Source organism: Thermobia domestica, chromosome 13 (assembly GCF_964235325.1).
Source record: "Thermobia domestica chromosome 13, izTheDome1.hap1.1, whole genome shotgun sequence".
NCBI lineage: Eukaryota > Metazoa > Arthropoda > Insecta > Zygentoma > Lepismatidae > Thermobia > Thermobia domestica.
This window is the reverse complement of record NC_137466.1, coordinates 146,732,539-146,745,558: the sequence shown is the minus strand read 5'-3', so window position 1 is coordinate 146,745,558 and position 13,020 is coordinate 146,732,539. Positions and strand designations below refer to the sequence as shown.

The 13,020-nt window shown below is 32.6% G+C and overlaps 1 protein-coding gene across 1 annotated transcript in view; it reads right to left on the bottom strand.

Moving 5' to 3' along the window:
* Positions 1-484: 484 nt before the first annotated feature.
* Positions 485-13,020, bottom strand: part of LOC145668623 (endothelin-converting enzyme 1-like) — a 438,357-nt gene continuing 425,821 nt past the window's right edge. The window contains exons 17-19 of the mRNA XM_081736665.1: positions 10,618-10,748; positions 5,777-5,938; positions 485-2,390 (exon numbers count right to left, since the gene is read on the bottom strand). Of these exons, the coding sequence (XP_081592791.1) occupies positions 2,214-2,390; positions 5,777-5,938; positions 10,618-10,748 (470 nt within the window). The 3' untranslated portion in view covers positions 485-2,213. The remainder of the gene's footprint in view (positions 2,391-5,776; positions 5,939-10,617; positions 10,749-13,020) is intronic.

Below are 13,020 nucleotides of genomic sequence, written 5' to 3'. Positions count from 1 at the left end.
TGAATTAGCGCTTGCTCTTCCACTTACAACTGTGTATCGTGTGATCATATACTAACTATGACTTATCTATGGATTGCACTACTGGTTTAGATGGATTGGGAAAACAGACAAGTTACGGATTGGAAATCATTCAATATCTTACTGTTTTAATATCCAGCCTCATGGCTCGAGCAACTTGCTTTTTAAGCATTCCAGCTTACCATATGCAATTATTCTTCCCCTAGTTATAAGGGACAAATAACCTACAATTTTTTAAAAAGCAATTTGTCGTAGAAAACAAACAGTTCTTTTAAGTCCGTTCTAGCAATGCTCTTGCTCAACTGGTTGAAAATTAACAATACTTCTACTATCGGCTAAGTGACATAAATTTTTGTGATTTTTTCTTTTTTTTTTCTTTCGTTCTTAAACATTACACAAAATATTTCCAAACAATAAAATAATAAGTAAATTGAATATTTGGAGATGTCTATATTAAAATCTAGAGAGTATCACTTATAAACACAGTATTTTTTTAATAACAAGAAAGATATTTCCAATACATGAAGAAACAACAGAGAAAAGGTAAACGTTCGTTTGAAAGTAAAGTTATTATATAAACTAGACTATTTGTTTTAAGGTTTTGAAAAATAAACAAAACAACAGAAGCAATAACACGATTTATATTACTGCTAATTCTCTACGTTTATAATACAAACCGATACATTCACTATTATTTCTCTTAGTGTCTCTAATATCACCATAAAATACTTCACAACATTACGAAAATATCTTTAATATAACTGCATCCTTTTCAGTTGTCCTTCGTCTATATTTTCCAACACTTTTCACTAATATTTTCCACATTCACATTAAAGTTTACAATTTATAACACTGTCATTTGTCTTCTGATAATCGATGACAAAATAAGCATTTTCAACGTTCATTTGTACTGATTCATTAAATTGTACTTAACGGAACCTATCAGGCACTCATATGTAATGCTGCGTCTTATACATATTCAATAAACATTTAACAGGAAAATCAAAGTAATTGGTACCTACAAATCTCTATTAGTCTTTCAGGTTCTTTTACTTTTCACTGCACTGCGATTCAACGATGGGCCATTATCGCTCGAAAGCTTATTAGTGCTTCCAGTGCTAACATGTGTTTCTCTTGTTCAGTGGTTTTCAGCATGATCCGTGGCACATTTATGTTACGGGAGTCTCTAAGCATGCTGCGAAATTTTGGTGGTAAAAATAATTTTGAAAAAGAAATGGAAAAATATACAATAACTTAAAATTTTATTTTACATATGATTTATGAATATAATGAACACAATTACACCACACACAACGAACTGAACTAGCAATCAACTTTCGAATATGCTAGACTACGAATAAACTGGCATTACGATTATAAGCCTACAAAAAGCTCACTACTGAAGAAAAACTATAAGTGCACTAGTCTCTCGTAGTGTTGCCAACTCATATGTTAATGTACCAAGGGGCTCCCCATAAAGGATAGTATATCATGAATTGGGAGAAGTTGTGAACCACTATTCTTGATATCAACGCAATTTTTTGATTATCAAACTTGCACATGGAATTCCATTGTTCTGTGCATTCATTATGTCCACATTGTCTCAAAATCACTTTGTGTCATCAGTAATTAATTTTATAAGTAAAATGTTATTTACTTTTCTTTTTTAAAAAGTGTGTTTTATTTGTTCTTCTGTTATTGTTCACTTTTATGGAAGCAAATTCAAGAAAGAATGTAAGACCACAAAATTCAATGTTCCTTTTCTTTTTTGTTTGTCTTTTTAAATACGACTTCCAGTCAATTTTCACTAGGGGAAACAGTGTATCTATATATATGTATATGTACATAAATGCTTATTTAATGGACACAAATTACATTAACAAAGAATTATGAAGAGAGGAAGAAAGCTTATGATAATAGAAGTAATGTTTTTTTTAAATTTCTTCAGTAAGAATAAAAATGTGTTCCTACGTATCTGTAATATGAAGTGTGCTTGGAGCACATCACTAGAAAATGAATAGTCCGTAATAAAGAAATAATCGTGTATGTGCGTATATTTTTACAAGAAAAAAGAAGTATTCACAACCATTTTTCACATTCAATCCTCTTTTTCAATGTATATGAATAACTGTATTTTTTTTCTGGAAATATTACTAAAAAAATCTTTGCTCAATGGTATTGTAGCTTTAGCACGTTCAGCTCCAGAGCCTACACTTATGTTCCGGATTCATTGGACTTCCCAGGGGACACTGGAACACCTCTGCAAAATCTACGTTGTTCTGCAGGACACCTAGTGTTCTGTACCGACCTGGGCTGTGCATATCTCGGGTATACTGTTCGAAACCTTCTTTGTTAAGGACCTCGCACCAAATCTATGTTGAAAAAAGATAAACAATAAGAAAGCAATTTTAAAGTAGTACTTTTACAGAAGCCAAATATAAATATTAATACAACGATATATAATATGAATATTTTTTCACAATATAATAAGAACTTATGTAAAGGTTAGCTAAGGAAATTTGAATGTTACCACAACAAGTGTAGAAAGTGGATAAGAAAAATAAGCACTGGATTTTACAAGGTTTTAAGTGTTATTTTTAAAATGGTATAATGTGAACATGAATATACCATAATGTGACTATGGTAACCCTAAGTTTTAAGAGCTACTGTGGAATATCTTTAAGCCACGGTGGGAGATGAGACTTCTGTCTACCAAATTGACAACCTGGAGTCTACTCCCGGTTGAACTGAGATTTATTTTCAGTTCTATCTATCTTCTACAGAGGGTTAGTTTACATACTCCAATTCTTTATATGAAGGGTAAGGGGGGAAAACAAGGAATGTCCTTGTGTGTGCTTTAACGGGTGCTTTGTCCTATCTGTTGGTGACTCTTGGTACTATTTGACGCCATGCATGCGTAGATGTAGAAGTGTCCATGTAAAAAGGGGCAAAAGATTTGACTAACCCTATTCTTTTTTACGCGAGTTTCTCAGATTCTCGAAAATGCAGTTTTGTAACATTCCTTCTTTTTTTCCTTTACCCTTCATATGTACTTTTGTCCAGAGATTCTGATTCGATTTGATTTGATTTATGTTAGTCACCTTAATATGTGTTACACACTAAAATGGTCGTCATACATTAAAAATATAATACAATAAAAGTATAAACTAAGTACATATACATAAATTATAAGCTACAATAAAAGGGTTAGGACGACACCTAATTGAAGTTATCATTTTAAATTTCCATTTAAATGTTCAGCAACACTGTAAAATAGATGATTCTGTAACAATTTCTTGACTTTGTGTTTCAAAGAGTTACTATTCAACTTCTTTATTATAGTAACATCATAGTTTGTTGTACAGTTTTATTCCCTCGAACAGCATTGTGAGTGATTGGGTTTTGTTAGCCGAAATCTTAATAAATGTAGGTGTGTAGATATTCTAGTATTATACGAGTGAAAATCTGCATTACTTTCAAAAATATTCTTTGAGTATTGTATGAAACCATGTCCAAAATATACACAGATATCAGCATGACTTTATCTTAATATACATGTTTAGACTTTGAAACAAAGCTCTGTTAAGAGCAGTAGGAGGTACAGAAGACAATATCCTTAACACTTTTCTGGAAACAGACTCACTGAGATATCCTAAATTATACTCATCAATCGTTACCCAACATCGGATGAATATTAAAGTCAAGGCATCTAAGATGGTCCAAATAAATATTAATTGCATAGTAAATACTTGTGGAATGTATAGGGTTATAATTGGGAAACTTTACATAAAGGAGTATTTGGGGGGATCAAGAAAAAAGTAGAAGGATACTAAATTTATGTCACAAATTACATTACCAGATTCACTGTGATGAAAGATTACCATGGTCACATTCTGTGAGTATAATATTTTGTTTGTTAAACATAATTTTGGTATCGATTGCCAGCAGAGTAGGAGTAGGAGTGATACTTGAAGTTTGCGTAGAACTTGAAAGTTCCATAATTCTTAAAACTATTGGTTGAAAAATAATGCATTGGTTATTTGCTTCAACTAATTTATTGTGAGCATGTTGAAATTTTCAGAATCCGTGTAGATGAATGAGATATTTGTATTATCTTGATTGAAAAGGCTTTATACACGAAATTTGAGCCTGTATGTGGAGTAACCTCTCTCACCTTATGTCTGTCATGTTGAAGTTGTGTAACTAAATTATGTTTCGCAAACCAAAATCGCACATTTCAAACTTCGTGAAGTTACATCTAACATTTCAAAAGAAGCATGTAATAATAGTGATAATAGAAACATTAATTATTCACATCCGCTCTCTTTTCGTAGTTGAATTTTCAGAATTTGGTTATGTCTGTCAGATAAAACTCACAAAATACTTTTTCTTTTATACCCAATCTTAACGGACTATTTTACCCGAAGATAGGTCCCCACAATTTACGTAATATGCTTAAATCACTAAGCTATTAAACCGGACAAGAAAACCAGTTGTTTTCCTCTGTGATTCGACAAGGTATATGAAGAAAGAAATTGAGAAGTATATCGAAAATTAGGATTTATGGATACTACATGTACAAGAACTGAGAAATTATGGATTTAATATATAGATATTTACTTGCTGATGTTCTTCCGATAGCCACTCTGATTTCTTTTAATGACAAGAAGCTAAGTTGTTGACATGTGTCTCATTTGCATGTAAGAAAATAATAACTATCATTTCATAGATTTGTAAAGTAATGAATAGAAAAGAAGATAATATTTCGGTACTTTTTATCATTAACTGTATTTTTGCTTCGATATTTTAAGATACTGCTAGCACTAAAATTACATAATACTTGAACGTTTCAGCATAACATATTAGACATAAGTTTTTCTCAACCTTTTCCAGCTTTGGACTCATCTCAAAATGGCAATTTTCTTCATGGAACCCAGAATTACAAAGAAAATTCCTTTGTCACTCCAGAAAATAAATAATCAAACGTTTTCATACTCAAGGAACGAGCGCACATGATGTACTTTCTTTATTATCGTACGCCCGGAAGGCTGTGATCAGTAGTGATTAACTTAAGTCGTAATTCTGAAAATACGCTTCTTCATCTAATTTTGAGTTTTTCATTATCATCTTGTTGTTCTTCAAATTGATTTTTCTTTCTTTTTTTTAAAAAAATCACAAGGATGTATCATACACGATCGATGAAACTCATCCAATTTTAATCAAATTTGGTATATTAATAGACCTTGACTAGCGTAGTAAGTACATGAAATACTATGGTTGCATGCAGGACTTTGATTCTAGAGTTACGGACCATCAAATTAAAAAAAAAAAAAGAAAAAAAATGAGACATAAGAATGTAAATGATGATAGCGTTGATTAGTTAAGTTGTAAATGCAGTGTACTTAAAACAAATCATGAAGAACTATTTCTTCATGAATAGGAAAACTAATTTCACCTAATTATATAATAAAAAGTGACATATCTACTTAATAATGCAATCGAAATTTAAGAATATCCATCTTTTAAATTACCTTTTCCTGAAAGAAGATTATTCAAAATCTCAGTCTGTTTCAAGAATTTTGAGAATCTCCAAATATTCCATCATGATTTGTAGATTAAGAATCGCTATATTAGACTGAAACAAATTCTTTTTCTTTCTGTATTTCTGAACAAAGCATTTAATAGTGTAATAGATAACTTTATAATATGAACGCAAAATTTGTGGGTTAATATTAACAAAATATTTAGTTATGAGTACCTGTCCGTATGTGATGAAGAATATCTTTTCCACTGAATAGTTTACTCCTGGGAGACCCGGTTCAGCGCCATGGTCTTTAGCCCAATTTTGATATGCCAGCCAACTATGGCGCAACCCAGCGTTATCACATATGTTATCGCCAAGGGTTTCATTACCGTCTACCTACAAATATAAGATAATATGAAATATATGAGTGCATTATAATTTTGGACAACAGTAAGAGAATGAAATAAGATAAGACAATGGAAACTTTAAAAAAAATAAGAAATTTAAAGCTTTTAAAAATAGCTCAACAAAGGGATTTGTTTACTGTTAGAAAGTTCACACATCATGAACCTAATCAAGTATCTCTATAAGTTTGGAAAGAATATAAAAATAATATATAATATGTAGTTATTATGCAGGGGTGCCCACAAGGGGGGGGGGCTATGACGCAAAGTGCGTCATTGAAATATTGGGGGGGTTTAAAAATCTCTATAAATATGTTTGAGGGAGTGTAAAAATTAATCGAAAAGAAGATTTTTTCATGGAAGAACACCTACGGGTAGACAATTGGGGGGGGGGGTGCGTCATGGACATAAGGGGGGTGGGCACCACTGTATTATGTAATAAGAAGCTCGGATCTTGTTAAATTTGCAGGAAGAAAAGTCTCATAACACTTAAAACTTTCAGTGAAAAATTACCTTAAAAGTATTTACCTAAGAAATGTGTTTGTTTTATTAATCTTTCCCAATTTCTATAAAATTTCCTTTAAAAAAATTACATAAGTATAAGAAACTGAGATCTGAATCAATTTTATTAAAAATAAAAGATTTTTAGTTTCTTGAGTTCTAAATTGCCTACAATATCAACTAGTTAATACTATTTTTGAGAAATTACGTAATACTTTTATGATGATACATTAAAGAAGCTGTAAGAAAATAAATAGATTTTAAAGACGCAGTTTGTTTTTGTTTTGTGAATATATGTATAATTTTGAGTCTATTTGAAAATTTAAATATTTTAAAATTTGTGTGATGGAAAATACATTGGTATTAAAATTTCAATAAATAATGGTAAACAACCAGAAAAAAATATTTGTGTCTTATTTGGTGTTGCAATAGATGAGAGTATACATACACAGACTTTATTTTATTTTTTTAATGAGGGAACGTCCGTTATCTATTACCACGATTCTTATATTTTGAGTAGTTCCTTTCAATATCAACAGAGACAACGGAAGCGTAGTTGAAATGCATAAAGATCATTGTAAGTCAATAACATTGCAATTATTTTATCAGCACTAAAAATTGGATGTTTGGGCACTAAAAAACATGGAAAGTAGGCAAGCAAATAGGCATCTGTAGTTCAAGAAATAGGCAGTAAAATAAGTACTAAAATCTAACTCGAAATAATGATCATAAATATTCGATGACATCCCAAAACTGAAATTAAATTATGGATACTTTTCAAATAATCCAGAGACACTTGGTTGTTGTTTGTAGAGAACGTGTTTTAAAGAAAGAGGAATGAAATTATTTTCATGTACTTCTAACAAGTAAGTTTTTTACATCTTGTCACTCCATAATAGTAAAAAAATCAATATTTTATACGCAACAGTCTGAGGAAAGAAAAATTGAGGAAAGAAACTGGAATATACAAATTATGGAATAAAGTTTTAATTTAATACATTTTGGCAGTCTGTCGGAAGGAATTATTAATTGCGATTACAAATAACAAGATATTTCTTTCAAGTTATCAATTAAGTTATTAAATTATAACATTTATTGAACAACACTTGAAAACATGCTATTACCAGGAATGTGATTGGGACATATTTAAATCAGGAAAGAATGTGCTTGGTATATTTTCATTTTTCGAGCAACTTTGTTCGTCTTTAGTTTGTTCTTGTTACTCACAACAACTTGCTCAAACTTCTCGCGGTGACATTGTTAGCATGTTTATGATGGTAGAGTTTGGCCCTGACCTGGACATAAGTTGCTTTTTGTAATTTTGAAATTTCTTGAGACTGATAAACTTTTCTCTAAAAAATATATCTATGTAGTTAAATCAACAAAGTACTGATTTTGAAGAGGTTAAAACGAGTAGTCAGTATTAAGCATTTTAGCATTGTAATATAGGAAATATAGAGTGAAATATGCAAAATAAATTTTGTTGAAATTAATGCAAATACTCCCCAAGGAAACTTAAAAAATGTTCATTTTTATCATATTCCTATCAATAAGAAATAGGTATTTTGCCTAACATTCATTTAGATTAAGCGCCACAAACTAAGAGGCTTTCTTGCATTACGGTCCTTAAGTAAACTTTACGTCTTAACATAAGAACAACCCATTTCAATACCATCTATTAACCGTAGTTCTGTTTTCCATTCCTTCTTCTCTTTTTTAATCTTCATTGCTCCTTAAAATAATATTTCTCCTCAACCAATATCCTGACTAGAGATTAAATTATATTTCATCACTTTAAACGAATTTACGTCCAATTAATGATTACTCTAATAATTTGATACATTACACCTCCAGTAATCATTTAGTTGTACCAAAAACTCACAATTCCCTGTTTTATACATGAACTTTTTTCGTTTTTCACACCTTGCAGAGGTATATTTTGTACTACAGATTAACGTGACTCTCTTTGACTGACTTTTGATTCATGTCGTTTCGACAAACGGTTTTGTAAATTCGATTTTTTTTCAGATAACTGAAAGTTTCTTGTTTCAAAAATAGTTATTATTACGTTATGTGATTGCATTAGTCGAAAACAAAAATAGAAAAGAAAATTACGAAGATTTTAAATTTTTGTTCAATTAACTGTCGTTTCTTTCTCATTTTTTACTTTCGAGGATAGAAGAAAAGAAAGTATGGTGATCGTGAAAAGAATTGGATTCGAAATTTCAACGGATTTATACAATTCATAGCCCCTATGCACAGAAAATATGATTTTTCGATGTATGTCCGTCCTGATGTACACTCAACTAGAGGCCATACCATCCAACGTATTGAGTCAAAATTTTAAACTTAAGATTTTTATACGATTCTCCAGAAGAATATTTTGATTTTTCTTTTCTTTCTACTCTCCATAAGTAAGGTAGTTTACTGAAGTGAAGGGCGAAAATAAACAGCGACTTTCTCAAAAACGGCCCAAACGATTTTGTTTATCTTTCATTAACAACTCTTTACTTTTTGTTTATCTTAATACAAGTGTTTCACCTGGGAAGAATTCAGAAGGGGTAGTTAACTCTTGAAGTATGCTCTTCCTGAACAATCTTCTCGAAAACAACTCAGAAAATTTTGTTCATATTTTAGAAATAAATATTCCTCTTACAACCCTACAATATGGCACGAATAATTTTTTATGAAAAAAAAAGTCCACAAGAAGTAGTTCGCTCTTGCAGATGTTTTCTTCAATGCAGTTTTTCGAAAACGCCTATTGTAATTTAGCTTATATTTCACAAATAAAGTTTAGTGCAGTGGTTCTTACGTTAAGACGAAAAGTTTACAGTCCATTTGCATGTACTGCAGTCTACAGTGCATTTGCACTTTTATATTTTCAGGTTTACCTGCACGTCGTAAACGTCGTACGTTCCAGGTTCATATGCTAAAATAAAAGTTAATTTCATTTTCTCCAGTGATGATTTTTCCTCCAGTACTCTACACCCGGAGGTCCGAAACAGGAACTATTTTTATCTCCGGAACATTTTACCTAAGGAAGAACCATCATTACGTTTATTTTCCTTCGTTCCTCCTGGGGAAATATAATGTAGTAGTATTCTCATTTTCTTTCCACATCTCCATGCCGTTGACCACCTTATGGTTAGTCTCCCTTTTGAGACAGTTTCTTCTCCTAAGTACAAGAAGGTACCCTGACCTCTACCCGCTCATTCATTGTCTGAGGAAACTGTTGGTAGATTCTGACTACTTATCTTGGGAATCAGTCGGTCTCTATCTACATTGTCTATCTAAGGTGTTGCCCCCTTTCTCACGCTTTTTCTATTCGTTTAGGACGGGAAACGAAGGTATTACAAACCTCTCCAGTATAGAAACAGCTGAAGGTTTCAGGAGAGGCTGAAGGTGGTGTCAGGAAGAGGCTGAATCTCTCCGAAACCCCCCCTAGCTACGGGTCTCGTTATCGTGCACTGCGCAGTTTACTGTCTGACCAGGTGCGGATTCCACGGGGCGCTATAGGGGCTATAGTTCCCCCTTGACGCTTAGGTTTACACTGGATAAAATGGGCTTCCATTCTGCTTTACACTGGATAAGCGACAAACTATGGTTTAACCCCTCCCTTGATCATGTCCTGAATCCGCCACTTTGTCCGACTACCGCTGCATACCTCTTCATTGTTTTCTACACACGCATCAGTGTACCGGAGTACTGGCAGACAAATCAAATGCAGATAAAAATACAGAACCTATAATGTTATGGACCTGTAAAAATTATTCCAGTTGTAATCAGTAAAGTCATTTCAGATTTTGACGTCGGAGAGGGGGAAAGATTGTCCACCGACATAAGATTTTCGCATTTTCTTTAGTATATTTGTATACAAATTATTTAAATGCACGTGGTTCTGAAACGCAGGGAGAGGAACAATTTCTCCCTGTCTTCTCCAAATGATTCCCCTGGTTTTAGTATAGATCCAGTTGAACACAAATTTGATTGTTTCACTGTATTATGGTTTATGTAAATATGAACATTATTTTCCCTCTATGAACCAGTTTTTTTCTTTCTTTTTTGTATTTTTTTTTATATTAATACAGTATACGGTACCGAATACATACATACATATATATAGAACTTTAAACCTATTGTGACAATCGTACTGATAGAGAACATACTTACATTTTTACCAACCATTTCTAATGGAAATTTTGAGTATTGCTCCACGAAACAAGCAGCCTTTTCGCGAAAGCGTGTCGTCATCTCTTCTGACCACCAATTTGTCATATTTCCACTTTTGTCATACTTCTTACCTTCAAAAGAAAAAATTGCAAACATTGAAGAGTTATTTTATGTACTACTAAGTATATAATATATACTTAATAATACATATCAAAGTAAACATCTACATTTTAAAATAATGAACCAAGTTGGGATCTGTCTTGTATAACATATTGGCACCCTTTTTCCAATATTAGCGTAACTTCCACAACTGGCATGTATGTGTAATGTCTAAGTTTTTTAAAATTTTTATTTAGTTATTTAATTTTGACACTTTAAACGCTAACAATGAAAGTATTGTGAACTTTGTTGCAGAAGAAAACTGAACGGGAACTTAAAGTCGGTTCTTACTTGATGAACATTTTTCTATATTCATGAACAGGAAAACAATGCCATCTGATATTACCTATTTTAATTTAAAGCAACAGAGTTGTCAGCGTAAACGTTTTCTTTCCTAAAAATGTACATAAAAGAAATATTGAAAGAATATACCAGTAGCGATTAGTGGCCTGTAAAAGCTGTGATTGTACTAATAAAGAGATGTGCGCTCCCTTCTCCCAATTGCTACATCAATATGTAGAAAGATAGGGAGAAAAGATTACGTTCTTCTCTATTGACTTAAGTTTTCATTTATTGACTTAAGTTTTCATTCACTGTTTTTACTATAATATTCAGTTAGTATTCACTTTGTAGCATAATAATCAATTTATGCTCAACGTAAGGTTAAACGTTATTTCCGTACAAAACTTCAACTTCGATGTTATTCAACCTTGGTTAAATGAATACTATATGGCATAAAATGTATTTTATTAATTACGTATCTTGCATTTCATTTAGTAAATTATAAACGAAATCACTTATACATTATGCAGAAACACTTGCAATAAAATAAGACTACAATATACAATATGTAGCGTTTTATAGGCTTAAAACCATACTCAGAGCATTTTACAGAATTACTCTCTCTCTGCACTCGAAAAAAAACAAAACATTCAGTTGTATGTAATACCACCAGGCTCGTATTTGTTTCCTTTCTCTGTGCGATTTCGTTTTGTCAAGCTTTCATTATCATTGATTTCCACTCTTCCGTTAGTTGCCCACAGGAGATATAGAAATTGAGTCAAGCGTTGCTCAGTGTATCAATTGGTAACTATTATGGAAATAGACAGCTGGTGATTATCAATTCACTGTTAACTAGTTGTCGACAATATGAGCAGATAGGAGCGGTGCAAGTTTTATAAAATTGCTTTTGCATAGGAGTTCCCTGTCATATGATCTATGTTACTGGATGTAGTTGCATGGCTCATACAACCACAAACGTAAACCCCGCATTTTCTTTCAGATTTTTGAGAGATGCATTAATATTGTCTTAAGTGGAAAGCCAAAATTATACTTATCACTACTACAAACATTCTTTGAGTTTTTTTTAATAGGCAGTTGCATAACTATGCAGTCTAGGTCACCAGCGGCTGATGGCATATGATTCTATAGTGATTACGCTCTTACTTATTTCTAACCTACCTCAACATCCAACTCCTTGACAATATATTAGGGGGGCGCGGTGGCTCAGTGGTAGAGCGTTCACCTCTGGTGCTTGGGGTCCCGGGTTCGATCCCAGCCCCCGCCAAGTGAACTTTGTGGTGGACAAACACCGTGCTCGTGGGTTTTCTCGGGGTTCTCCCGTTTCCTCCCACTTTCTTCATTCCACCATTTCACTCATCTCTCATCATCACCGTCTCCTTTAGCCTAACCGGCATAAGCGTGGGACGTAAAACTCAAAGATTTCATTTCATTTTTTCCTTGACAATATAAAAAATCAGAGTACCTTATTCCTCAAGTAGCTACATAGAATATGTTCCTTTTCAAAGGTAACCACCAACTCGCTTTGTGATGGGAACCGCCAAAGTGATATTGCTTCGTACAAATGCGCAAGTACACTTGGTTCGTGAGAGTTGACCTCAGATGACGGTAGGACAAACATAAAAGGATGTCCTTAGAGTAGCATGCACAGGCAATCAGGTTGATCACCTACTTTTTCCTGAACACTTGACTGAATGTATTATCAGAGCGGCATTGTTAAATGCTTGTCTGTTATTTTTGACTGTAATGTTTAATTACAATGGGTAGAGTGTAATTAACGTCTGCAAGTGAACATTACATTAACGAAGCCGTATTAACTCAGTTCTTGGGCACACGGTATCAGGCGTGACTGCTGTAATAAGTTTCATGGTTGTGTAACCGCCTATTTTTCAAACTTAAAAATAAAATATCTTTAAAATATTTCAGTAAAAATAAAACTTTCCT